At 46.5% G+C, this 27377-nt stretch overlaps 2 protein-coding genes across 2 annotated transcripts; both read left to right on the top strand.

The window, feature by feature from the left end:
* Nucleotides 1-12922: 12922 nt before the first annotated feature.
* LOC129325475 (uncharacterized) lies at nt 12923-17009 on the top strand. The gene is made up of 4 exons (XM_054973136.1): nt 12923-13930; nt 14485-14568; nt 14815-14880; nt 14959-17009. The coding sequence occupies exons 1-4, from the start codon at nt 13426-13428 to the stop codon at nt 15459-15461; spliced, it is 1158 nt and encodes a 385-aa protein (XP_054829111.1). The 5' UTR covers nt 12923-13425; the 3' UTR covers nt 15462-17009.
* A 43-nt stretch (nt 17010-17052) lies between these two features.
* LOC129326485 (uncharacterized) lies at nt 17053-25566 on the top strand. The gene is made up of 6 exons (XM_054974660.1): nt 17053-21820; nt 22220-22396; nt 22664-22828; nt 23484-23660; nt 23771-23884; nt 25058-25566. The coding sequence occupies exons 1-6, from the start codon at nt 21478-21480 to the stop codon at nt 25207-25209; spliced, it is 1128 nt and encodes a 375-aa protein (XP_054830635.1). The 5' UTR covers nt 17053-21477; the 3' UTR covers nt 25210-25566.
* The last annotated feature ends 1811 nt before the right edge of the window (nt 25567-27377 follow it).

Below are 27377 nucleotides of genomic sequence, written 5' to 3'. Positions count from 1 at the left end.
TATGGTCCGAAAGCCTCAGTAACAAATGGCGAGGTTTCGAAGTTGGCAGGGGTGGTATATTTGTCTACCACCGGGACTGCGGTAGGGGCTGGCCTGATACGGGGAAGAAACATACATGGAATCGGAGCAAGTGGTGAGACTGTATCAGTAGGCGAGTAACATACTAGTTCTTGGGACATGGTTTTTACTCCCACACATAAAATAACAAGCTCTGGGGGCCGGATCCACTGCTCTTCGCAACTGCGGAAGTTAGTGCGGTCCGTGGGGGTGGTCATATTGCTCTGCTGCACAACTTTGCAGACCATCATTTCATTTCCTGCCAATGTATTGATGCATCTCCAGTGTGGGTAGGGCATTAATTTAGACGGGCGTCCCTCTATTAGGGTGTCTGCCAGCACGAGCAAACACAGAGTAGCCAGGTGCCTCATCTCCTGGCCTTCCTTTCTTTTCTGTAGTGACAGTATCCTGGGGAGACCTGCGGATATAAGTACAGGTTCCCTGAGTTTGTTGCAGCGAAAATAAAATAAAGTGGAGCAGGGAAAAAGAAAAGAGAGGGCGTTTTTCTGCCAGCACTGTCTATTAAGCGGGGTTCGAACGAGAAGTCCCAGAGCACTAAGCGAGCCTTCCAGCTTGTTGCTCTGGGGAACTCCTGTGCGACGGTTTCTTCCTATAGCGTGTATATTTCAGGGGGGACGTCTTTACGTCGAGCGAGGGTCGGCTATGCGTTAGGCGGGATTATGCAAACTCGCCCCAGGGGTCCCTGGGTGCCTAGGCTATGTGGCCTTCAGGTGCCCCTTGCTCGGTGGCGGGCTATTTTTATTTTGCGGGCTGAGAGCTGTCGGTCCGGCTCGGCCTGGCCTTGCCGTTTTAAAAAGAAAAAAACTAAAGAGCGGTTTCCATTAACTATAAGGGTTGCTGCAGACGGGGGCCCTCGCTTTAATTTCCTAAAAATGGGCTTTCGTCATATGTTTGCAGGACTAGCAATTTTTGGAGGGACTCCCTCGGGAGGCCCCATTTTCTGGTTTCAAAAAAAAAAGGTACACCGGGCAAAAAGAAAAATACACTGAGCAAGAAAAATATAAGGAGCAAGAAGCATACGGGTGTGGGGTACTTTCGGGTTGCCCTCACTTGGAAGGCCTGGCAGGGCTTCATTATAACTTCAATATGTCTCCCCCCCTTCTTTTCCCTTATACGGTACGGGCAAGGGAAAAGATTACGTGGGGCGGGCGGCTGCTGGCGGAAAGGGCCGAAGTGGAGCCGAATGTGCTCGGCAGCGTTTATCGAAAAGCGGCGGAGGCGGCCGAGATCTGCCGGCGCCACTGGGTCTGGGTTATTCGGGGGTCATCTTGGCGTGGGGGATTCTGGCTATGTAAATGAGGCACGCTGCCCCTTGTGCGTAGCGAACGCACCTCAATAACATATTCCAGAGGGCACATATTTACAAACTACTGGCGGGCCTTTTACCTTTGCACTGAAGCGTACTAGATGGTGGCGCCGTATAGCAACTCACCGTGACGGATATGAACATTAGTAAAAGAGGGATGTTGGGCTGTCTGGGGGACCTTTTCCAGGGGAGGCACGGCCCTCAAAGCCAAAGCCGACCATCATGCGAAAGCGTGGGTCTGGCAGGTGAGACCCCGAATCTACGTAGATGCGGGATCTTCACCAGCATGGCGGGTGAAATGTTTTCAAATACAGAGATCACCTTTATTGGTGTGTCTCCAATATTGGAAATGCATTCACTCTTGGGCTAAAGCCTCTCCAACCACTTTCACACAGCAAATCTCTTTTGCCTGTGCAATTTTTTCCGAACATGCGGCTTAAAAATCCAATTAAGAATCACTTTCGGTGGTGGTCCTATTTGGCTTTGGTTGCTGTGTTTCCCCCTAGGGTCCCAACTGTGGGGCCCGCCTAATGAAGTTAAAGAATAGAACCGAAAAGAAATAAAAAAAACATTAAATAATTATAGGAAGCTAAGTTGGCTTTTTACATCTAATTTCAAAAGGGAATTGGGCTTCAGGTTCACACACACGTAAAGTTAAGACTGCACAACGAAAAGGGACAGGGGCTGCAGGGACTTGAACTCAAGTCTCCTTAAGGTGGCTTTTCCACTCCTGGTTCCAATCCCTTCCAAATTCTGACAGGGAACCAGTGATTACATTTATTTGGGCTTACTTCAGCCTGGGAGAGGACAAAAGGAAGAACTGGGAGGAGGTCAGAATCCTGGTCTGGCCAGTTTTTCCATTTCAATGAGGGGTGGGGGTGTAGCGCTGAGTGGGAACAGTTTGTTTCAGACGCTGCTAGCAACTGGGATTCTTTCTGGAGTCTGCTCACTTGCATTATTACATTCCTGACTGCACTTACTGCTGGAGGCTCTACCTTTTCACTAAGTTTTGGGCTTGAGCATTTTAAAATGTGGAAACAGATACACAAATGTCTCTGAATTAGCTCAAGCACTACTAAACCACACAGGCACAACATAAGGTTTTCTTCAGGGGTGTTAGTCAGGGAAGGCTGAGAGAAAGCTATTTGGTGTGTAGTTGCAAGCACTGGATTCTCAAAGCAATTTAATTCTTTTAAAGGAACTGCATTTTTACTTTTGTTTACCTGTTCTTCAGGGTCATTGCAAGAGGGCACAGTCACGGTGGGCTGTGTATAGCTTGGCTGGGGGCAGTCTATGGGAGCCAAGACAATTTCTTGGGGAATGACTTTTAAACTCTGCACATGCTCAGAGGCTAAGGTGAATTCTGGCTTCTTGGGCGTGGGGGCTGAGGGAGAAATTGGAGGCAAAGGTGACTGACTACCTGTTTCACTGCCTTTGGCGGGGCGGGGTGCTGATTCAATCACTGATTGTTCCTCTAAAGTCTTTAATCTGGCCTCAGTGAGTCTCTGGGATTCCAGGAGATTTTGCATCAGGGTTTTTAAAGTGGCAGTTTCATTATTCTGGTCCTCCAGCAAAGTCTGCATACTAAGGAATTTATTGTGGAGCTGCTCTTTCTCTATTGTGCAAGCATTCAATTTTTCTTTTAATTCCTCATTCTCTTTATTAAGATCATTTATTTTTAAATTCTGTTCCCTATTTACACTTATGAGCTCCTGAATTTTATTTTGCAGCTCTGCCAGGTTTCTTTCAGAGGTGTCTGGCAAAGTTGGTGCTGGGTTCTGGGTGCGAATCACCCTTTGGAATCTTTCCTTCTCTCTTTTAAGTTCCAAGCTATTTTTAGTTCCCGGAGGTCGAAGGCTAGCCTCAACCTTTGGTTTTCTCCCACGGGCAGTTAAGTGGGGAGAAGCATGTGTGACCCCCGGGCATCCCTATTGGAAAAAGGGGTTCCCAGCTGGTGGCGGCTCTCCTCTTACTGTAGCCACTGGCTGTGCATGTTGGGGAGGGCCTTTCCCAAGGGTGTCTAGAAGGGCAGAGAGAAGAACTGAAGTGGGCTGCTGGTGGAAGAGCTCCATGTCTGCCCCATGATCCTTGAGCCGCTTCCAGAGTCCCCAGCGGAGTGAGTCCCTGGCTGGCGGCAGACCGCCTAGGTCAGAGGGCTCCTCATGGTCCTTTGGCTGCGGTCTCCAGGAGTCAGCCTGACTTGGGGGAGGGTAGACCTGGTGATTGTAGGGGTGAGGTGCCCGAGAGGGCGGGGGGTGCCGAGGGCAGTGCAGGTCTCCAGGGCTCAGAGGGTCCCTGTGGGGAGGAAGGGTAGTGACTGGGGGTGGGCGCAAAGGTTACTCCTGGATGAGAGTCCCTTTGGCTGCGGCCCCGAGTGAAGCTACCGCTTCTCCCACGCAAGATGCCACCTCTAGGCTCCGAGTACGAGCTATGCCCTTGGGGCCGATATTGGGAGTGGGGACCATGGTTGGCATACGTGACTGTGTTGATGGGCTCACTCTCTTTCCTATGGGAGGCTGGGGATTTCACATGGCGGATGGCACCGGTTTCCCGCAACAGGCCAGCAATGCTCCTGATGCGGGATTCCAGCTCTCCCCATGTAATGCTCCCGGGCTCCACTCCTGCCAGTGCTAGGCGGGTGGTACTATTGAGTCCATCTAAGACTGCTCTCCTGAATTCTAAATCGTCGAAGTCCGGCATGTCGCTCAAATCTAAATCTACCTCGTCTGCTAGTTCGGCTAGGAGCTGTTTCCTGGCTAAATATGCCTCTGGATCCTCTCCGGGTTTTTGAGACTCTGCAATATACAGGGCTTTTAAACTCTTGGTGGGCCACAGGAAGGCGCACAACTCTTTCATGGCGCCATACTGACTGCGAGTGGCTAGTCTCCGGTTAGAAATATATGCGTTGAGGGAGGTGACTATTTCGGGGCTGGCACAATGGCGAGCCAGCTGAGCGACGTCGGAGCCACTGGCGGAGGGCTGGGACATGGTCACGTGTGCAAACCATTGTATAGCTGAATCTCGGTTCAGGGGTCCCATGCGGTCCGCTATGGCTTGGAGCTCATCGGGCCTCCAATTGCGGGTCTCCTTAACTATTCGGTCTGTCTTCCTGCCATCATCGTCTGTGGTGACAATTTCTTTGGTAGCTATCGGATGGAGGGGCTGTGGAGCTTCCTCGGGCTGGGGCGAAGGAGGTGACCAACTGTCGGTACTACCTTCGGGGAGGGCCAAGAGGGCTGCGGGATGCACGGCGGAAATTACGGCCTGCTGCATTCCCAGGTGCTGTTTTAGGGCCTCTAGCTCCCTCTTACAAGCGGAGTGGTCTGCTGCGGCTATCTTTGCGACTTTCTGCTCTGCCATGAACTGGGCAGCATGGGTTAACTTTGCAATTTTCTCCTGACCTTCAATTACTGCGTGCTCAGCCATATCGGCACGAGCGGTGGCTACTTCAGCCTTGTGCTGGGTGTCCTGGAGGGCAGCGGCTAGTCCCTGCTTCTCCAGCATGAAGTTAACGCGTTCTGAACGCCACTCGGCTGCTTTTTCCTCATGTTCCTTCTTTTCTCTCTTTAGCTTTTCTATCTCCTGTTCCTGTTCTTCCTGAGCTACTTGGAGCTTATTAATTAGGGACACGCTGTCCTGTAGGGCGGTGAAAAGTGCCCAGGCTCCATACCTATCCTTCTTACTTGACCTAGGTTTCTCCTTCTCGCAAAAATCCTGGAAGGCGCTTCTAACTATTTGGAGCGGGTCAGGTCCCTTGAAGGAACCGGCTTCCCAAGGGCAATCTCCCTTCTTAACTAGCCACTTCTCCAGGCGGGGCACGGTGGGGGCTGCCCGGTACATTTTGTTTTCCTTTTAGTTTAAGGCTGATCTCGGGGGAGGTTAAAGAGTGGATCAGCGACACCAGGGGTGGGGCAATTAAAGCTGCTCAAGGGTTTTAACAACTTCTTCCTCTCTATGTCCCTCTTGGGAGGTTTATCCTTCCCTCAGGTCCTCAAGGGTTTTTACCAGGGGGTTTTAAGGTTCTACTTTTAGGTTCACAAGGGGATTTTTAAGGGTTCTACACTCTGTTCTTCTCCACCGGGGGAGAAGGGAAAATTCCTATTCCCGTTTCAAGCTTGCCTACAAGCCACGGGACCAGGAAAAGTTTACTGGCTCAGAGGGTGCTCTCAAGCTCTCTAAGCCCAAGAACCAAAACGCTCAGTGCTTCCAAGCCTCTGCTCAGAAGCCAAAGCTCAGGGGTCTCCCAAGCCTGTACTCGGAAAACCAAAGCTCAGGGGTCTCCCAAGCCTATGCGCTCAGAAAACCAAAAAGTGTTCCCAAGCCTCTGCTCGGAAACTGCAACTAAGGGGTCTCCCAAGCCTCTGCTCAGAAGCCAAAATGCTCTCAAGCTCTCTGCCCAAGAACTAAACTCAAAGTGTCCCCAGGCCTCGCGCTCAGAGACAAACGGTTAAACAGTCTCCAAGCCTCGACCAAAAGACTACAGCGCTCAAGGACTGCCTCTGCACGTCCCCAAGCAAAATTGCTCAGGAGTAAAGCTTACTGTACTCCCAAGCGAGGTGCGCTCAAGAGTTCTAACAACTCCCAAGCAAAAGTGTGCCCAAGAGTCCCACTGACTCCCAAGCGAGGTGCGCCCACGAGTCTGACTTAAAACTCGCAAGCGGAAAGGCGCCCAAGAGTCTAACTTAAAACTCTTAAGCACGGTGCGGCCAGCTGCCGCGGGGCTTCAGGAACCTGGCTTTAGATTCCCAAAGCTAAACTGACTGAACAACCAAACGGACTAACGATCCCTTCACGTTTCCTCCGGAGCGGGGATTGAAGCCTAAGTGCTGGCAGGAACGGGGTTTGGACGGACTTAGGAGAGACGGGGGAGGGCGGAAAAGAATTTTATATGTGCTGCTTCAGGATGTATATAAATCTATAGAGCCTACTTCTGGGATCCCACCCACATAGACGCGTTTAGGCGGCCCGGAAGGTGGCCAGGAACTTCACCAGTTCAGAGGTCCTCACCCACAGTACACCGGTTATAACGGCTGGAGGGCCTCGCGGTGCACCACAAAAGGCAAGTAGTCCAAAGCTGGCTGAAGGAGGAAATGGGGGAAAAGCCAACCCACAAGATAGAAATGCTCGCTAGAGCCACACACACTCACACTTTTAATTCCCTGAGCTAAATTGCGCTCTTTACACTGAGGTCTGGAAAATTTTCCTCTAAGTCAGTTCGCCGAAGACACGCGTGTCGACTCACGTGCATTCACACGAACTGGGTTATGCCCGCATCCTCCACCAGTAAACTGTTACCAGAACTGCTCTTTATTATAATGGGGAATTAGCTGCAGCAGTCTGTAACTATTAATATTAAGCGAGGATCATAACCTATGTTTACGGAGGTCCCGATCCCAGACACTCTAGTGAAAAAGAGGCAGACAAGGAGTAAGGTCCAAACACGTGTATTGAGTGTAGCGTAAGCCTAGCTTGCACAATCATACAAGGAACACACAAGATCTAGGAAATACAGAGTAGGAAATACAGAGACGTTCGCATTAGCTGGTTCCCAACGATGATAGGGGGAATACTCACTTATCCTGGAGCGAAGCAGAGACGCAGCAGCGAGGGTGGCCCAATGCCAGCACTGAGACCACAGACGGACAGCAAGGAGGTCTGGATAGGGAATGGCCGAGGCACCGAGTGGTCTGGGAGACCAGCTTAAATACCCCAAAACGTACCCTGGTGCTGGTGCTGTACTTGGTGGTTCTCACAGATTAAAACAAAGGGTCTAATGGGCTACTGAATGGCTTGGATGGGCCACTTTGGTAATCAGATTGTGATAAGTGACACCTCAGGAAGAGGGGACAAAAGAGGGAGGGGGAAATCCAAGTGGGCTGAAAGGATGTTCCAGCGGACAGGGCTTGTCCTGATGTCATCAGCTTTGGAATGCGGAGGTTTCTTTGAGATGCATTCTCTAAGTGCTTGGGATGGTCGGCACTTAGTTCCTTCTCCGGGGCGGCTCCTAAGATATGCAGAGCGGGGCGAGGGGCTCTCGCTGCGGACGTGGTGTGCCCGCTTCGCCGAAATGGCTTCTCAAAGCAGTCTTCTTCCCCGGGTCTTCTGGTTGCCTAAGAACATGGATGCCGGCGGGGCCATAGCTGGGGCTGGATAGCAGGCTGCCCGGTAGCGAGGGCAAGCTCGGCGACCGGCTCGCGGGAGGCTCCAGGCGGGAACTGACCAGGGAGCGCCTAGCCAGGCTCGCTGGAGGTTTCCCCGGCAGGCGCCCGGCTGCTAGCAGCGGCTTGGGCCCATATGAGGCAGGCTTCCATGGGGGCAGCGGGAACAACACTCTAAAACACAGTCCAAAGCAGGGAACCGGCACAGTCCGTGGCAGATGGCAATGCAGGCACGGGGCACACTTGTAATAAAAGTCCAAACACACACTGGGAAATCCAGATACAGGTCAGGGCAGGGCTGCCCAGAAAGAGTCCTTTGTGCAGTTAACCAAACATGGGGTCAGTAAACTACACAGTCTATTGCAGCAGCAAGGTAATTGACACGCAGGCAGGAAACTGACACGTGTATCAGAACACACGCGTGCAAAGCAGTCTTTGGTGTAGCAGTAAAACAGCAATGCAGGAAACTTTAGCACAGTTCATGGCAGGCTTCAAAGCAGGGGAGGGGGCCTACTTGGCAACAATTGTACAGTCTATTCTACCAAATATCTTTATATAACTAATTATCTTATAATGAAATTATAAAATGTGTCAATATACGGTCATTCTCAAATGTACAGGACTAAAACATCTTATAAGTTCTATCCATTATAATCAAAATATCAGGACAACTTAATGTCACACTCAGAGCAGTTTACAAAGTGTGTTGTTATTATCCTCATGACAATCACCCTGTGAGGTGGGTGGGGCTAAGAGAGCTCTGTGATTGACCCAAGGCCACCCAGCTGGCTTCAAGCGGAGGAATGGGGAATCAAACCTGGTTCTCCAGATTGGAGGCCTGCTACTCAACCACTACACCAAACTGGCTCTCTATCAGTGGAATGGAATGTTCTTGCCTTTCCCTCATCCCGTGTAACCAACTGATCTCCATGAAATGCTGCTCTTGGGAGACAGGGAACACTGAAGAGCAACATGAGAGGGGTTTGCAGGGGTAAGAGGGAATTAGTGGAAATTGTAACTTTAGCCTGGATCCCATCGTATACTTCTGCTTGTGCAGCACTGTGCTTACTGAATGTGTTCCTTCAATAATAGGTGCTTCCTGTTTGCTCAAAACTATAGTATTTTAATGAGTAGAAAACACCTAGAGCTGAAGGATAGCTGAAGGATAGCATCTGTTATGGACGAATAGGTGCACAACCAGAAGGAACATATAGGATCCAGGCTATGGAGCATAGTCCATTAATAAAAATATACACTGGGGTGGATTCAGCTGCCCTCCAAGGAACCTTCCAGCTAAGTAGACTTCCTCTGACTTAAGTGGCTCTCCCTCCATTGGAAGTAGTGCTTAATTTGGAAGGAAGCTCTGTAGGCTGGCGGAAGGCTCAGTGGAATGGTAGAGGTAGGATCTATTCTGCTTATATAGGGCCAAGCTACAAGTGACGAATGACACTTGAACGGCAAGTGTATTTCTCCCTGTTCACTTGCCCTCCATTCAATCCACTTGCCGTTCAAGTGTCATTCGTCACTTGTAGCTTGGCCCTGAGTTTCTGAATCTATTTGAGGGACTTAAAATAGGTAGAATGGTTACATATCTAAGAAGAAGTGGCACAGGACAGGATTCCACCCCACTGCATATGAGCACTTGCATACTTCAGAAATTCGATAATAGGCCAATGAAATGAAATAAGACTAAATTACTTGTTTTTAAAAAACAGTGAATATAACTCTTAAAGAATGAACTGTAAAAAAGGGAATGGGATACCATCATTTAGTGGATGAAAACTATCCCAAGATTAGGTAGAGACATACCAGTGCAGCCAAAAATTAGGCAACTTTTAAAACCTTCATTTATCGTAATGCTATTTTGCGTAATGATTGTAATGATTTCAGAGCCAAATTCAGGTAAGTAAAATAGTTTCAGAGATAAATTCAAAAGTAAAATAGTTAAAAATATTTATGGATGTGCACAATCTCTGTATGCATTCAGTTCGCTCCAACCTCAAATTTTTTTGTTTTCTTTATTATTGTTATTGCATTTGTTTGTTTCTTTATTGTGTTTATTTGCTTCCAGAGCAAGCATCTCACATAGGCAATAAAATTCTCGCTTACAGGGCAGACATAAGCAAATCAGGCAACAAATTAATGTATAAAGAGGGATCCTCATCTATAACATAATAATAACATTCTATTTATATACCACCCTCCAAGACAACGCCCACTCAGAGTGGTTTACGAAGTATATCATTATTATCCCCACAGCAAAACACCCTGTGAGGCGGGTGGGGCTGAGAGAGCTCTGAGAAGCTGTGACTGACCCAAGATCACCCAGCTGGATTCAAGCAAAGGAGTGGGGAAGCAAACCTGGCTCTCCAGATTAGAGGCCTGCTGCTCTTAACCACTACACCAAACTGGCTCTCCCATTCTCAGCTGGTGCATAATGAGGGTCTGTTTTTTAAAAAAGACCTTGTGGGTGAGAGGGGATAAACACTGCCTTGTTCTAACGATGGAAGAAGTATTCTTCTAGACAGGTTCAGACCTTAAAAGGCTCACCTCCATTTTATACTCACTGTGAAGTAAGTGTGACTGGCTCAACAAGCTTCTGTGGCAGACTGGGAATTCAAGCCCTGGTCTAACACTCTAACCACTACCCCACACTGGCTCACATATCATATATCAGTTAATCATATCAGATTAACAAATGACAAATATGTCTGGTTTTAATTCCCATACTAATTAAGGCAACACAGGAGAATTGAAACATTTTTTTTGCACACCCTACCGTATAAGGCTTTAAAGATAATAACCAGGAAGGATCTTTGGTTTGACCCAAAATCCTGATAGGAAGCCAGCAGGGGAGCTGACTGAAAAGCTAAAATGGCTTGGGAGCAATTCAAGTTTGGGGCTGCCACCAGCTGGGCTGAGCCAAGTGCCTTTTGTGGCCCTGCCAGTGTTTTTCAGACTGAATTGCTGGTGGGGACCAGCAGCCCTTCTCGGTGGCTCTGAGAAATTCCCTGGTATGTTAAAAAAGCCAATCTGCTCCTGAAACCCAGAGGCAGTGGGCAAGTGCTGAAATGCTCCCTACAGCCAAGAAGGGCGGCTTGCTGAATTCTGCACTAACTACTGTAATCTCACTGGGATGTATTGTCGAAGGCTTTCACGGCCGGAGAACGATGGTTGTTGTGGGTTTTCTGGGCTGTATTGCCGTGGTCTTGGCATTGTAGTTCCTGACGTTTCGCCAGCAGCTGTGGCTGGCATCTTCCCATGTGCTGGGATGTTTACCAGCACATGGAAGACAGTAGTGCCAACCAAGTCAAAAAGGCAGGATATTTTAATTTGGGAAGTTTGCCATGATGTGCGGGTTATGTCTTGGATGCCTGTTGCTTTGTTAAGAGAGCCAGCATGCCTTTGAGTCACTTGGATGCAAATCCCATCTTGGTGGTGAAGCTGATTGTGAAGACCCGGGTCACCCACTACCTCTCATCTTAAACCTTCCTCACAGGGTAGCTGTGAGGACCACAGGAAAAGAAAAGGCACATAGAATGCTCTGAGTTCCCTGGAGTAAAGTTGGGATACAAATGTTGGGGACAGATCAGAAATATTCCTTAATAAACCTAAATAATAATTTAATGAATACAATTAATTATGTGCAACTCCATCAGCAGGCACCTATTATTATTATTTTAATGTCATTTATACTCTGTATTTCTCCCTGATGAGGACCCAAAGTGGCTTGCACTCTTCTCCTGTCCTCCATTTTATCCTCTAAACAACCCTGTGAGGTAGATTATGCTGAGACTGTGACTTGCCCAAAGTCACCTATTGAGCTTCCATGTCAGAGTGGAGATTTGAATTTAGCTCTCCCAAATCCTAGTCCAGCATGCTAACTGGTACACCTCCTGCTTCCAAGGGCCATTGCTGGAGTCACCAGAGTGTCTGGATCTGATTTAGATATTAATCTCTTCTGGGAGGAACAATTAGATTGGTTTTAATGTCATTTGTACTTTATGTTGTTCTTGTGAGCTACCAATTTTGTCCAAAATGTGGAATGGAAATATACTAATAATATTCTAGAAAAATAAATATGATAATAAAGACAAGCAAGAATCTTCCAGGTAAGAGTGTAAGACTGGATGCCAAGTCATGACCTGGAGGCAAGGATTCCTAATAGCCTAGGGGAAAGGGGCAGCCAAGGAATCTGGTGGTGAGTCAAGAGTCCATCAGCTATGTAGGGTATTCCGCCATGTATTTGAGAATCCTGTTTTGCAGTCTGGGAAGGTAATAAAACCAGCACATTTTTCAAGGCAGTAGTGGGCTGCTAGGATAGTTCCTTAATGTCTGACATCCAATAAATGGATTGCAGTTTATATATTCACTCAGGGTTTAACAAGCTCTATAGACAAATTAGAGGAATTAAGCTCCTGTACTTTGTTGTTGTTTACTAGTGTGATGGACTGGGCATTTTAAATGCAAGGATTACCAAATGCTGCATCCAGAGAGTGGAAGATAAAGGGTTAAAAACAACTGCCTGAAGGGAGGATGATCGACATGCTGCTCCCCCCTCTCTGTGATTGGCCAGTGAGAAGGTAACAAATTAATGCTGGCAGGATTGTCAGGAAAGAATCTAAGCTTGGAATCTGACCAGAGAGGGTCAGACTTAGAACCAAGCTACAAGTGACGCCTGACACAAGTTGGACACTTGTCAGTTTCCCTCAAGTTTTGATGGGAAATGTAGGCATCCTGGTCTTGCAGCTGTAATGGAGAGCCAAGCTGTAAAACCAGGATGCCTACATTTCCCATCAAAACTTGAGGGAAGCTGACAAGTGTCCAACCTGTATAAGGTGTCACTTGTAGCTTGGCTCTGAGATTCCTCTGTGTAAGGAAAAGGAGGGAAAAGTTTCCCCTCACTGTGACAGCTTATGATTGATAAAAAGCTTTTAGCTGAAGAACTAAAGTGAGAAAGCCAGCGCTAATATTACTGAGACAAGCTAGAACTGGGAGTGTGTGTGGTTGGCAGAGGAAGTGGATAGTAAAAGGAGACTCCGAGATATTTCACACTCACACTTAGCAGCGTATCTGTCCCTGGTTTGCATCCCATGTTTTCAGAGTTTTCACATTAGCAAGGCATCCATGGGACGCAGAGCCGCTGTCAGTCCGGGTTATCCCCGATTTTTCTCACTGCGGACATACCGCGAATTTTCCCATAATCCGCTGCCAACTCAATGCTGATCCGATAAATCCCAGTGTGAACACTTTTGTCCCTTTTTTGCTTCTCTCTCCCCCCGCTAAGTCTTGTCGTCGGAAGCTGATTGGTCTGCATCTCCAGCTCCCCAAATGCTTCGTCCGCCATTTTTTCACCCCCAACCTAAAGATTTCAGCGGTACATCTCCATTGGTGCCATCTCTATTCTTCTCTCCCCGTCTTTTGCATCCTGATAAGTTCGTGTTACGCGCCTCACATTTCCAACCCCCCCCCTTAAAAAAATGTTTGCCTAGCGGTGAGCGATTGTGGTCATGATGAACCAAACGTTTCAGTGACAACCCCTCTCCACTCAAAACTCTCTGCATTTTGACAATTCAATCAGGAACCACCATCGACATTTTCCAGTAATGAAAAATAAAATTGGCCATAACGTTTCTGCGTTCTGTGGATGCAAAGGTGCATTGAGACATCTCCAATTGTGTGTTCTACATATTTTGACTCCTTTTTTCGGGATGGGAATGGGGTTGGGGCAGTGGGTGGTGCCCTCAAACGAGGTTCAAACTCACCCCTTCTGGGATCACGTGATTTTTGTGGACCAATGGGGTGCCATTATTTGCTGGGCGGGAAATTCAACTCCTGCGATCTGTGCCACCTCCGTGCACTGCTCAACGGTTGCTCAAGGAAATGGCTGCACTAAAACCAACCAGTGGGAGAGGGGTCTCCTGGAGGGAGAAGGAGACATTGGACCTCATTGAATTTTGGGGTGAGGAGAAGGTGCAAGAGGCACTATTGCTCTGTCACAGGAACATTGATGTTTTCGAGCGCATCTCAGAGCAGATGGTGGCGAGAGGCCATGCAAGAACCGCACTCGAATGCCGGACAAAAACAAAAGCTTTGAGACAGGAGTACAAGAGGGTCGCGGCACACAATGGAAGATCGGGAAATGCCCCTGCAACATGCCCTTTCTATGCACAGCTTGCAAGAATTTTCAGAGGGGATGCAAGCATACGGCCACAAAGGGTGGCAAGAAGTCTTAACCTGCAGTCGGTGAGCAATGCCGACCCCATGGGGGAAGATCGGTCGAACCATGGCGTTCCCGCTCCATGGGAGGGATCAGAGGAACTATTCACACATCCAATGGTCACTCTACATCTTCAGGCGGTCCCCGCTTCCACTCCCAATGATTCAGGTGAGCATGCAGTTTTGACCGACATGACTGGTCCTTGGTTGGGGTGGGTTCGCTGTGCCCTCCAGTGTGCCCCGCCTGGGCAGAACTTTCCCGGAGTCTCAGGGGCATTTTTTCCTTCTGCTTAGGATTTCGGGGATATGCTCAACGGATTGATTGTGTTTGGGTTATCACTGCAGGAGAGGGATGAGGCGCAAGTGGGGGGGCATTTCCCTGATTTAACTTTTGTGCGTGGAAGGATGTGTTGTTTATTCTGCCTATGGGGACGTATAACCAATATTGTGGAAATCCGCTTCTCAAGGCAAGCTAGCGGTGGGAAACGTTTTTTACTGGGGCTGGCGCAGGTTTCAGCAGAGAAGGGCTCTGTGAAAGGAGAGGGGGACTTCACCTTGATCAGCAATGTGCAAGGTATCCCAAAGGTGGTTGGGTTATCTTCCACCAAGCATTAATCCACACCTGACAATGGTCTGTAACGTCACCTCCCTTTCCCCCCCCCCCTGGAGAACCATGGTACATTAACTGTTTACCAGCCTATCACTTGTTTTCAATTACTGCAGGTTCTTCCACAGAACAAGAAACATCAATCGGAGAAGCCCCCCCAATGGACATGACCGATCCAGAGGATGAAAATGCCGCAGACGGTAAGATGCAGATAGAGTGGGGTGCTTGTGGTCAACAATCAATGCTGCCCTCCCAATGAGCCCTGGTATGCTCCGCTCCATGAGAAACATGGCTATAGTCTCAAAATAATTATCTGTTTGTGGGGGTTGGGCTACCATGGAAAATATTGGTGTAAACATCGTTCTGCTGATGTCAAGAAGACTTCTGTGAGCATGAATGAAGAAGATCAACTCATTCATTTTACAACCAAATCTTTTATTTCCAAGATCCAGATTTAACTCAGATAGAGGAGTTCCCGGAGGTGACAGGACAGGGTGCAGAGGATCCGCAAGGTAGGAAAGAGCTGAAATTGTGACCTCCACAAACTCCTTTGTAACTACTACTTGCATAACCACTGTCCTTTCCAACAGGAGATCTGAACAATCCACCAGCAGTGGAACAACCGCAGGTCCCCACGGCACAACTGTCTCCTGCTACACGCTTAGAAAAGGCGCGCACCAGAACCAGGCGCGTCTCTGTCCTCACCAACGTTGCAGAGAGAATGCTATCTCAGGCACAGAGGGAGGAACAAAACAACAGAAAGGAACGTGGAGAAATTCTGGAGGCAACCAGCCATTGGCGTGCAGCCATGGAATCAGAGACAAGATGGCACGAGGACATTATCAGGGAGGCAAGAGAGGATCGTAGGGCTTTTATTGAGGCACAGTCACAAAATATGGAGGGGCTTAATAGGGCTGTCGGTGCCCTCAGCTCCTTGACTGAACTCTTTGTCAGGGAGCAAAGAGCAGGCCCGGTTGCAGAAACTTCCCAAAATGCCAACAGCAAAACACGCGATAACGATCATGAGAAGGCACCACTAAGAAAAAGGGCTCGGATCATTAAAAAGAGAGAAAGATATGATCCATCCCTCTGAGCCCCACATGTTTTTCCGGTGCAGCATTTGGGTTGGAATCTGCATATCACACGTATCATTGCTGTTGAAATTATGTTTGTCACAGCTGTAATTGTGTTTTTCGATGTTGGCGAGGGGTTGACAATGGCCATTGAAAAAAATTGGTTTTTGTTTCCCACCGCAATCCAGGTGCGGTTTGCCAGATCTATTTTTTGACCACGGTTGTTTGAAATGTTGACCCATGGGAGAAACTACACAGTTTTAAATTTGTTTTTTATTCTTTTCAAAACTTGAAAGATTACATGTGAGGCATCATATGGACACTTAACTAACATGCATGTTAAATAAATCTTTTCTACATCTCCTTAAACCTTGACAGCACATTATCAATGTCGGACCTCAATTTCTTGTTCTCCTCATTCAAATTCCTCACATTGTTTTCTAGCTTCTTCACCAAGGCCTGCAGGCTGTCCATCCTTCTGTTGGTTTTCTTTGCTGTGGAAACAAAAGGTGTAAGCGCAGAGTGGCCACTTCTGTGTTCACAAACGTTGTAAGTCATTGATGGTTACTTACCGCAGCTGAGGCATGTTCCCACTGCCTTGTGAACAGTCTCCAGTATCTCAAGGGGCTGTTCCCTTGCCAAAGATGAAGAAGGCACATTTACAGTGTGTAGTGGACACCGCGCTTGAATGCATTCCTCACAGGGGTCACCTGAAAAGGGGGTTTGGAGAACTTGATTTAATTTTGTTCATTGTCATTACAGAGCACGTGTTTAACATGTGGCAGAATGACGGTGTAGTTAGTTCCATTTGTGTACCTGAATGCTCAGTCAGCTGTTCTGGTGGAATCACTGCTTGCTGAGGTGTGACTTCTTCATTGAACTCGGAGCAGTTTCCCTCTTCTTGCTTCACTGCCTCAGAACTGGGTTGCAAGGCCATTTCATCCATTGGCACGGTCACCTCTGAGCCTGTTTCCTCCGTGGGCTCCTCCTCCCCCTCATGTCTGTATGATGTTGCTGGAGAAACACATGAAGAGAATTAAAACATCAGTAAGAGCAGTATTGATGAAATGTTATGAACAAGGAATTCTGACTAATTCAAAAAATGGGGCAAGGGAATGTTGAAATGCTGATCACCCTAGGCAACCGATGCTGTATCATGTGTAGGGATTTAGGGAATGCCGTTTAGATTAGAAGGCCGGTTTGGGATCTTGGGCAGGGAGGGGGGGGAATACCCATGGAGGAATGATAAGGGCTGAGGTGTGTGGAATGCTGTTTTTACTTACCGCACAGTAGCCGAGTCATCTTTAAGAGAACACATTAAAAATATGTGCCGACATAAACCATAAACCTTTCCCAAAGAACAGAAACAAAACAACTTTTAAACATGGTGGGATAGTCTTCAAGGACAGGGCACAGTCCCAGTGCCGTTCAGTGCCACGTGTTCCTGTGTTCCATGTGCTGATCCCAACACAGCATGCCTGTTCTGGGGTTTTTCCTTGAAAACTTCCATCCAACATTCCTCTCATTCAGGAAATTGGTGCCTTGTACCAACATACATTTCCATCTTAGTGAGGGGATTGGGATGGGTGAGGGGGGGGGGGAAGACACGGTGTTTGATGATGGTGCAAGGGGGGCCCATCTCACTTAAAGCATGGTGAAAACATTTTTAGAGGTGTGCCTTCACAAAATAAACATCCCACAGTACTTCATTTACCTTCATGGTGGACTCCAAAACAAGGTGCCCCATTCTTCAAACAATATCCATGTTTCTATATGGAGAAAAAGGAATTCATCTTCCCAGGTAGTTCAGGGTGGCCTTTTGTAATCAAAATGCTGCCAACTTTCATGGTGCCTGCTCCCACCTGTCCTAACTTCCTCTAACATGGTTCAGGCAGATGCCGGTTGGGTGGTCCTTTTAATGGACTGAAAAATATGTTGTTCTTGGCACCCTCTTTCTCCATCATCTCCCACGTTGAAAATAAGAGAGGCTGGTCGTTCTGGGGTTAGGAATATTGCATGAAAGATGCCCAGTGACATCAGGGGAACGTTTCCTACCTGTCCTCCAACCCCCCAAGCAAGCACCAAGGCAAACCAACCTGGAGGGGGGGGGCATTTGGTTCCACCTCGAAGGGCGGTTCTCGTGCCACACAACTTCGTGCCTTTAACTGTGCGGTAGACCAGACACCGTCTACATTGGTGGTGGGGGAGAACACCAAAGGGCATCTGGAGAGCTGGGTGTGATTCCCCACTCCTCCGCTTGAAGACAGCTGGGTCACCTTGGCCGAGACACAGTTCTTTGGAGCTCTCTCAGCAACACCCACCTCACAGGGTGACTTTTTTGGGGGAATAATAACAGTTAGTAAACCGCTCTGAGTGGGCATTAGGTTGTCCTGAAGGGCGGTATATAAATCGAATGCTATTATTATTATTATAGGGGAAAATAGGGCACAAGTCACCTCACCTTACAGAGCAACCCAAAACACAATTGCTATAAGAAAGGATTTTTTATGTCACTTGTTTGAATATAAAAACCGGTGGGTGCAGACCTAAGGCCGTGACAGCATTCCCTCAACCAGAGAGATAACACTACGTAATTCACACACAATAATCCCCCGATCAAAATTGCTGGCAGAATTTGTGCATGCTATTTGTGTTATTTGGTGTTGTGGGCTGCTTTCGTGTCCTGTTGTGCCCACCAAATGGGAACCTGAAAGACCTTAAAGAAATAATTTTTTTTATTTCCCGTAATAGAGTTTGGTTTAATTCTGCACAGTATGGTTAGTTGTGTTATGTACTGCCTGTGTTATGTCTCACACTGTCCTTCTCAATTTTAGTTTGAAGGAGAGAATGGTTTTTTTATAATAGAGTACTTTGGTGTGTGGTTGTCATTTTTCCTTTGTTCTGTAGGTGGTTCCCATCGCAGGGAACACTGTGGAAGTGTGACGTTGGGGGAGGGTGTTTGTGGATCTGATGCTGTTTCACACGGATAAGCTAGCATTCAACAGTGTGCTGACCATCTTGGCACCCCTGGGCTGTGCAATGATGAACCCTTTTTTTCACTTTCTCTCTTTGTGGAAACCCCTCCTGCTCACTTGATGCCCACCAAACAGAACATTTCTTACCATGATGTTATAAAAATTTATTTCAAAACAGGAATGGAACAATGAGAATTCACTCATTAGATCATCATTGAATCTCTAAACAAAGCTTTCTAACAAACCATGTTTCATAGGAATCCAGCACTTGCAACTGAATGCATGACACATCCAATCAAGGCAAAACCAACAAGAAACATTTTTTGAAACCGTGAGTCCAACCTCTGAACATGCAACAAGTTCAACCACAGATTTTTTCACAATCAGACTGAAGAGTTTTTTATATTGTTAGATTTCTCTGTTTCGAAACATGTGGCGTGCAAGGGCATCGCGCACCAACTTCCCCTCCTCCCGGTGCCTTCTGTCTCCCACAGGGAGTTCAAGAGATTCCTCATCCACCTCCACAGGCCTCACGGGAGAATCATCCTCTGGAATGCCATGACCTTTCAATTCACAAATGTTATGTAGCACCACACACGCGGTAGCTATGCAGGTCACATTCTCCTCCGCAACCATAAGCTGTGACCTCAAACACCTCCAGCGCCCCTTCAAACGTCCGAAACATCTTTCCACTATGGTCCTAGCTCTGGTGAGGCAGCGGTCAAAGTATGCTTCTGCGGGAGTGTGGGGCCTATTGAAGGGCTTCATCAGCCACCTTCTCATGGGGTAGGCTGCATCAGATATGATGAGTGGTGGCACGGTTACACCCTCTATTGTAAGACTGGGGTTGCCTGGCACAAACACCCCCGCATCCATTGCCGTACAAATTGCAGAATTCACAAAAACAAAGGCGTCATGGTTCCGCCCACTCCAGCCAACCTCTGCATCAATGAATCTTCCAGTATGGTCCACCGTGCCCTGGATGAGAATGGAATTGAATTTCTTGCGGTTGATGTACTCCCGTCCACGGCCTTTAAATTTGCAAATGGCAACATGGGTGCCATCAACTGCACCAATGCAATGAGGAAAGCCAAGTTTCTGAAATCCAGACATAATCTGCAATGAAAGAGAAAAAAACAAGATTGCTGTTAGAGAGAATCCCCTCTTTCTCCCACCGCCTATATTCATAATCTCCTCACTACAGCGCTGAGGCAGTCTCACATCTCCAGAATCCAGAGGAGTTAGCCATAGTCTGTACTAGTGAAATAAAAAAGAGTACAGTAGAACCCTCAGCACTTGCAAATTTTACTGTAGCTCAAGCTTTTGAGAATCACAGTTCGCTTGTTCAAACGCACAAGAAAAAAGGGAACCGCGACTCTCGAAAGCTCATGGCACGATAAAATTGGTTTAAAGGTGCAGCTCATTGCCTACGTGTCAGCAACATAGTTTTTTGTGCTTCAAATTGTAATCTTTGACCAGTACAGTTTGAATGGAGACTGTTACTCTGGGAGATGAGTGCGTACTCACCCTCGCCACATCAGGTCCAAGGCACACGACTCTACTGAGTAGCTCCAATTCTATCGCCAAGCAGACCTCCAAGACGATTCCTGCCACTGTTGAAATACCCACTCCGAATTGGTTCATGCATTGACGGTAAGTCGAACAGTTGGCAAGATACCAAAGTGCTATGGCGACTCTCATCTCCACAGAGATTGGATTGCGAAGTCTGGTGCGCTGACGGGAAAGACGGTGCCCTATGGAATGAACCAATTCATTGAAAGTCTCCCTGGTCATACGAAAATTTTCAATCCACAGCTGGTCATCCCATATGGCAGTGACGAAATTGTCCCACCAGTCCCTGCTACGGGGATAAATCCAGTAGCGACGGGGGACTCTGATTCCGGCTACAGCGAGAAAACGTGCTCTGTTCATTGCTGTTCTCCTTGTTCTCCATAAAGGCGGAGGTATGCACCTCAGTGCAAGTGATTTCCTAAGCATTCTCCTTCTTCTAACCACTCGCATCCAGTAACTGTTGCAGGCATCGATCGATCGCTGAATATAGATAAAGATGATGTGAAGCAAGGCCAGTGCCAATGCTCGGACCGCAGACATAATTCAGCAGAATAAAATCGGGCTCAAAAAATCCTCCGCAATTCCAAAGTATGCCGTGAGACAAATGTGTTCACAAGAGTGGAGAACGCACAGTTCCAAGGAAAACTCCCGCCCAAGTTGGCCAGCCTATCATCGTGGCCACATTTTTGGCGGGAGAAAAATCATGACTTCCTAGAGGGGAGGAAGGACATTTGCTAGGGATAGTTGTGCTTGTGTCTTTTAGGGCAAAGAGCATAGAGTAGACTTGCAGGAGCAGATTGACCAGTTCTTCCACTCAAATGTCGCGATGACTACACATGTGATGGAGCAAAATTAAGAGGGGCGGATTACAGTGGATTGATGTGTTGACCCCCTCCCCAGTCCAGTTTTCCTGACTCTGAAACACCTAAAAAAAAAAAAAAAGCGGTATGTATGTTTTGTGAAGTAGCGCTTTGTTTTATTAAAAAAAAAGTACTCGGTCCCGTTTTTTTCAAGCACAAGGAATGCAGTCAGTCTAAAGCGTTGTGTGATTCTTTGCCCTGTCAATTCGCACACGCACCACTGTCTTGTTCGGTTCCCACAATTTCTTTCCCCTTTACTAGTCACGTGATGGAAAAGAAATCGAGTTTCACGTTCATCCATCCACGAAAGAGTAAAAAACGGTGCGGTAGGGTAGGAAATCTTGTCCTAGATTTTTTTTTAAAATGGTTTATCTGTGTTCACCACGAATTAAACAAAAATACACTTCAATGTCACAGTCACAAGTCCACACGCTTCTGAGAAATTATCATAAGCCTCCACTTGATCTGTCCACCAAAATAAATTTTTACTTGAGAACATTCCATGTTTTTGGCGGGCACTAAGACGATTGGCTAAAATCGTTGAGGGGGCGGGCGGATGAAATGGGAGACCAATCACTCTTGAGAGAACTTTTTGGAATTTGTGTGTGGCGCAGTTCACTTGGTGCAAAATGATTTCCCGGCGTCATGGAAATGTCTGGGAAGTGGAGGAGGTATCTCTTCTTCTGAGGGTTGTTCGGAGGAGTGGGCATGCATCTCGGTTAATGGCCAGCACGCAATCAAGCAACCGCGGCATCTATCGATTTCTTTCAAGAGTGCTACGCAGTCGCGGATTTCATCGAACGGCCAACCAGTGTCGAAGCAAATTCCAAAAACTGAAGTCCGATTTCATTTCATCAATGGAGGCACTGCAATGCATTCCTAGAAGCAGTCGTAGAATTAGGGTGCACAACGCGATGATGCTAATCTGGAAGGCGGCAGGGAGGCCTCGATGTCAAGAAAGACCTCATGATGGTGAGTTTTTTTAACCCCCCCCCCCTTCCATGGCGGACCATGCAAGTCCCCCATGTTTAATGACACCTTTTTAGTGGCATGTTCTCAAAGAGACTTCATTCCTCATTAACAAATGGGTGGTTTTTGAAGTCAACCTTCTGTTTGTCACGCTCTAATTTTAATCTTCGAATTATTTGTCACGATTGGAAAGCCATAGAGTGTTCTTAGAGAAATACCATCTCCTCAAAAGCATCTTTCATGTTAATATGCAATTCCCCCGGTCACCACTTTTATGCTATGCATCCTGTTTGATCCCTTTAACTGAATGCCTGGATCATAAAAAGCAAAGTAAGTAAAGGGAAACATTATCAGGGCGATCATTCCGTTTTTTACCATTGTTCAAATGATTTTTCATTTCAGAGATTATCTGTGAAAGAGCAGTCAAGATTGAAGAAACTTCATCTGAGGATGATGAGAATTCAGAAACTGTTGCAGTGGAATCATCAAGTGCAGCAGAATCTGATGCGCAAGCCTATGCACCTCTTGGAGTGACAACTGAAGACCCAGCAAAGATCAATACAGCAGCAGTTCCTCAAGGTAAGTTTAACTTTTTATGTGATTGTCAGCTTACTAGAGTTTACCCATGGCAAACTAATTCAAAAACCATCGCCAGGATTCTTAGGAAGTCATGAACTCCAAACAAAGCCACCATTTTTAATTTGTTTTTTGATCCGTCATCAGATCAGAAAATGGTGCAATTTTAAAAATTTGCTTTCTTGTCCAAGTACTTTGAGAAGTGAGTGGTGTATTCCATGTACCAATAACAAGATCATTAATTGGAATTCTGCTGTATTAAATCACTAGCTTCAGAGAGAGAAAGAACAGATGACAGTGGATCTCATTGCCTAGAAACTGAAGAAACCGTAATCGTTATATCTTCCGGCAGTAGTCACGAAGAAGCAACTGATGACATGACTGCTCCTGAAACCATAATGCCCGGAGATGTATCTCCACAACCGAGTACCTCAGGTAATTTTTTGTGTGGTTCACACGTGCCATCAAGAGCTGCTCTGAAAATTGTGGGATTGCATGAGATTCTGCAGGAATGAATGGCCATTATTTTGCCAATCAAAGCACTATTGCCTGGGCAAAATACCATCAAGGTAACCAGATCCACTCTCAGCTAAAACAAAACATATTTGTTCTCCATGATGACTCCTTTGAAGGTGAGTAGAGTACAACTAACACCTTGTCAACGTTTCTTGAGTGGTACGTGAAGTGAACACGATCTCTTGATATAGCTCTCATCACTAGAAAACAATTTCAGCCTTTATTTTTCAAGGGTGTTTAGCAGTGTTCCCATTATCTTGTTTCCTTTGTTTTTTCCTGTGCCTAAGGCTGTTATCTTCTGCGCGGTTTCTCCGGCAGAAAAAATTGTCTCTGTATCAGCAGTCCAAAGTCTTCATAACCCAAAGTGGTGACTTATCTTCCATCCTTCATCATCGTGAATGTAAACAATGCCCAACATGTGGTGATGAGGAGATCAGTTCATTCCTTGAACAAAACACACTGCGGCTCTAAAGATGTCAAGCATAGGCTCAAACTACAGCCTTGCCAACACTTGCACAACCTTCAGATGTGGGATTCCTCTGGAAATTTCTAACAAAACCTTTTCTCTTTCTAGCTTCTTTAGCAACACACAGTGGTGCCGCAGTGAGAAAGTATGCCATGAGCGCTGAGCACAAACTTCACATAATTGAGGAAACAACTTCTTCTGATGCTGAGGATGAGGACAGAAACGCCGTTGAGGAAGGCAGAACCGAGGATGCAGAGGGAACTCCAGTTCTCTCATTTTCCACAGGCACGTTTTAGCTATGCCACATTTGAGTGGAGTTACATTTTTCGCTGATTTATTTTGCTGGGTGACACTTCAATATCTGCCTAAAATATTGACTGACTTTAATTTTGCAGGTGATACTTCAGCGGGAGGTTTGCGTGACATGATGCCAAATAAAGACCAATCCGCTGATATTGGCGAGATCTATCGTAGTATGCAGGGAATACAATCTCTATGTCTATCAAGAAGTAAGTATGACTATTCCAAGGAAAACTTGAGGCAGAGTTTGGTGTGGTGTTTCTGATCACGCGGCTCAGATCAGGCGCGACAGTACCAATCCCACATCACGTATGGAAGTCAGTAGGGAAACATTCACCGAGTCATTGATATGTGGATTCATAGATCCAGATAAGTCATCAGTTCTAGTCTGTGGTCACATAATCAAATAGTGTCCGTTCAAAACTATTGACATAACCGATGTAATTGAAGCACATTTCATGAATCACTAGACTATTTGGCAGATGCAAGTAGGCACAAAGGATACATTTTTCATAGGTTTTGAACGCGTGGTGGGTGCAGGGTGGATTCAAACAACTCCTTCCAATATGTGGATGCAAACATCTCCCCCTGGTATGCAGATCAGTCCATCCCTGTAATGGGTCATAGGAGTGGCCACGTTAGTCTGCGGTTGCAGAATAAAAGAGACTCCTCCGGCACCTCCGAGAACAACCACTTCCAATGTTGCGGATTCCTTTGATAACCAGGGCTCTCCCCACCAGATAAAGTTTGACAAAGAGAACTGTGAACACCAAAAGCCAAAATATCGGCTTTCGTGGAACACACATCTCTCCGTCAGATGCGTCCAGTGGTGAGAGCTATGTTTCTCCACAGATTTTGCTGCATTAGTTTCAGTTGGTCTGGGAGGTGAGGCCATACTCTTTTGCAATTTGCAAACATGTAGTTATAGCTTGGCTTCCATGTACCTTATCATGGGCAAAATGATCTCAATATCATAAGAATATGGTTGCATTGGCATATCAGATGGAAATGTAAGCATCTACCCCACAGTGTCCACTCCTTTTATGCACCTAACCATTATCTTTTGACCCACTATGCAACGTACAAAGAGCGCAACTCATAACGACAACTTACGCTTAAATTAAATGGGTCAGTATCAAGGGTACAACTGGACTCTGTTTGATTTTGTTTTCTGGAGCCATCTCAGCACCACCAACCGTACCTGGTGATTGTTTTGTGGATATTTTCAAACCTTGAAAAATGCCAGGAATGGCCTTCAAGTTTTCCACAAGGATTAAAAAAAATTGTTTGTCACTGGTGTGGTTTTGATAACCGCAAAGTTCTCGCAATGTCGAAACCCATCTCTTCATGAAGAAATAAATTTTTTTGCTGTTTCTCAACAGTGGGAAGATACCATGAAAGAATATGCCGATTGGAGAGAAACAATAGAAGCCTTCACAAAGAACTGAGTTCTCTAAAGAAAAAGGTTTCTGCACTTGAGCGAGGTCATCGTAGCTCAGGATCAGAGCAATCAGGAGATGACAAGAAGAATTAGCCAGTGTTATGTCAGCTTGAAGAATGTTTAAGCAATATTTTAGTTTGTTTCAGAAAGAAAAAAAATGTATGTTTAAAAATAACGTAATGGAAGGAAAGATTACAATTGACAACTCTCACATGTCAATTATTTCCAGTGCTTTATGAATCATGTTGAAGTTGTTTGCAATGTGGATAATAATTTCTCATGAACAGCAAAAGCAAGATCTTATTTTCATTTTTTTCTAATCACTGTGTGGTTCTAATGTCATGCAAAATTGGAATTTTGAATCAGTGACAAGATTTTTGTTCCTTGGTGTTGGGAAGTCTGTGTTATTTGTTTCTGATAAATAAATCTGTTTTCAATGTTAAAAAATAAGACATTGTGTGTGTTAAACGTTGTTATGGACTGAGAATTTTTCAGAGGTGTCCCCGCAGTTCACGAGCAATCTATTTATTATGCTTGACACTTAACATCTATCATGGCTCGGTTTCAATAGTTGACAAGGCCGTATGTGTCTGTGATGGGTAAACATGAGAACACCTCAAGATGTTAGTTAATTGCAGCAGTTAGGCAACCACCCCACCGGTCCCTATCTTGGGGAAAAATTGAAAAAGATGCCACACAGAGTCATTCATAACATAGGTTTATGTTGTTTCCTGAACTATCAGTCCAGTGGAGCAAGCAAACATGGAACAGTTGTAAAGGTGAAAATCTATTGACATACTGTTACTGCATGACAGAAATCCAGGGAGAAGCCGCAGCTTGCAGCAGACTCTAGAACCATAAGTTGACAGACCCACACGTCACCTCCCCTGGCATCCTCATCTTGAATTTATCCACACGGTCAAAAGAAGCCTGTTCCCCTGATCACACTAGATGCAATAGCATCTTTCATGTTGTGGATCAAGTCACATAGCAGAAACAAAAAGAGGACCCACAAGTGACAAAAGGCACAGATGGAACCAATGGTCATATGACATGCTGCTTCGATGCAGGAAGTGGGAAAGCAAGTCTTGAAGCATCTCTGCCTCAATGCTGTCAAGTGGACTTTTAAGCTGTCTGTCGTGTGGCAGAACGCACAGTCTGCTGCATTTCACATTGTAACATGAGGATCAACAACCTTGGTCCCATCTGTGCCGTTTGTCAGCTGACGTTCCATGTCCACTGGTAGTAAGAACTGACAGATGACTTGGTCATTAGCCACCCCCCCTCCCCCTTTCTGGGCAGAGTGGGCAGGAGAAGGTGGTTGAAAGTATAACTTCTAGGTGGGAGGGAACAAATATGAGACGTTCCACCACACGCGGTATAAATGCGTTATTGCTGGGACATTCTCCCCAAAAGCATCCAACAGGAGTTGAATGAATGGCCTGTTTGATGAACCCAGCTCACCAGGAGCATTACGGGGATGATCCGCAGACACACTTTTCAAGGTCCTCTGAATAAGTAACCAGGATCATATTTAAACCTTGGTCGCTGTACTGTGATGTCTGTGTTCAGCATGCACTCACACACTTTTATTGGGCGCCTGCAACTCACGTATGAATCCCACCCGTGACCCAAATTAAACGAGCAACCATGCACGGGGGACTCCTCTCAGCTAGATTCCACCTCTGTATTAAAGGTGGGGTTAATGAGCTCTCTTTGGCAAGAGGGGCACTAAGCTAAAGAACGGCGCGCCTAAGAAGACAGCGGCTATGGCTGGGAAAACAGAATAAAGCGTAGGAAGAGAAAACTCAAACCCTTCTCTCTAGCTTGCCTGCTGACGCCGCAGGCGCGGTATTTAAAAAAACAAAACAAAAAAAAACCCCGGCGAAACGTTTCCACGCATGCGTGCTTTTTTGGATAGTTTTGTTTTAATTGAGAGCCCGGAAATTCCGCGGCTAAGACGGGGTATCTCTGGTAATGTGAAAAAAATCTCGGGAGGCTGATTCGGGGATTAGTACAAGTGTGAAAGGACAGGGGGGAAATCCGCAGCCGCCTCCATCGGCGTGACTTCTACTTGACAGCGCGGTAAACACCGAGTGTGAAATATCTCTCCCCTTCAGCCAAGAGTTCAGTGTTATGTCTTTAGTGGAAGAATAATTCCTACCCAGTGTCTGGAAAGAGGTTTTGGACTCTGTGGAGTATCCTGGATCTGGTGTAAAGGGAAAAGAATGCTGTGTTGAAGTCAAAACACCTAAGCTGTG

The sequence above is a fragment of the Eublepharis macularius genome, chromosome 3, assembly GCF_028583425.1.
Source record: "Eublepharis macularius isolate TG4126 chromosome 3, MPM_Emac_v1.0, whole genome shotgun sequence".
Taxonomy (NCBI): Eukaryota; Metazoa; Chordata; class Lepidosauria; order Squamata; family Eublepharidae; genus Eublepharis; species Eublepharis macularius.
Note: the sequence above shows the minus strand (reverse complement) of the source record. Positions and strands in the feature narration are given on the sequence as shown.

What these genes read in the sequence shown, in the direction of transcription:
- LOC129325475 (XM_054973136.1), top strand. Translation starts at nt 13,426, where the DNA reads ATGGCTGCACTAAAACCAACCAGTGGGAGAGGGGTCTCCTGGAGGGAG. An exon ending in TTCCACTCCCAATGATTCAG is followed by an intron (nt 13,931 to 14,484) that starts GTGAGCATGCAG and finishes CAATTACTGCAG; the next exon opens with GTTCTTCCACAGAACAAGAA. An exon ending in GGATGAAAATGCCGCAGACG is followed by an intron (nt 14,569 to 14,814) that starts GTAAGATGCAGA and finishes TTTATTTCCAAG; the next exon opens with ATCCAGATTTAACTCAGATA.
- LOC129326485 (XM_054974660.1), top strand. Translation starts at nt 21,478, where the DNA reads ATGATTTCCCGGCGTCATGGAAATGTCTGGGAAGTGGAGGAGGTATCT. An exon ending in TCAAGAAAGACCTCATGATG is followed by an intron (nt 21,821 to 22,219) that starts GTGAGTTTTTTT and finishes TTTTCATTTCAG; the next exon opens with AGATTATCTGTGAAAGAGCA. An exon ending in ATCTCTATGTCTATCAAGAA is followed by an intron (nt 23,885 to 25,057) that starts GTAAGTATGACT and finishes GTTTCTCAACAG; the next exon opens with TGGGAAGATACCATGAAAGA.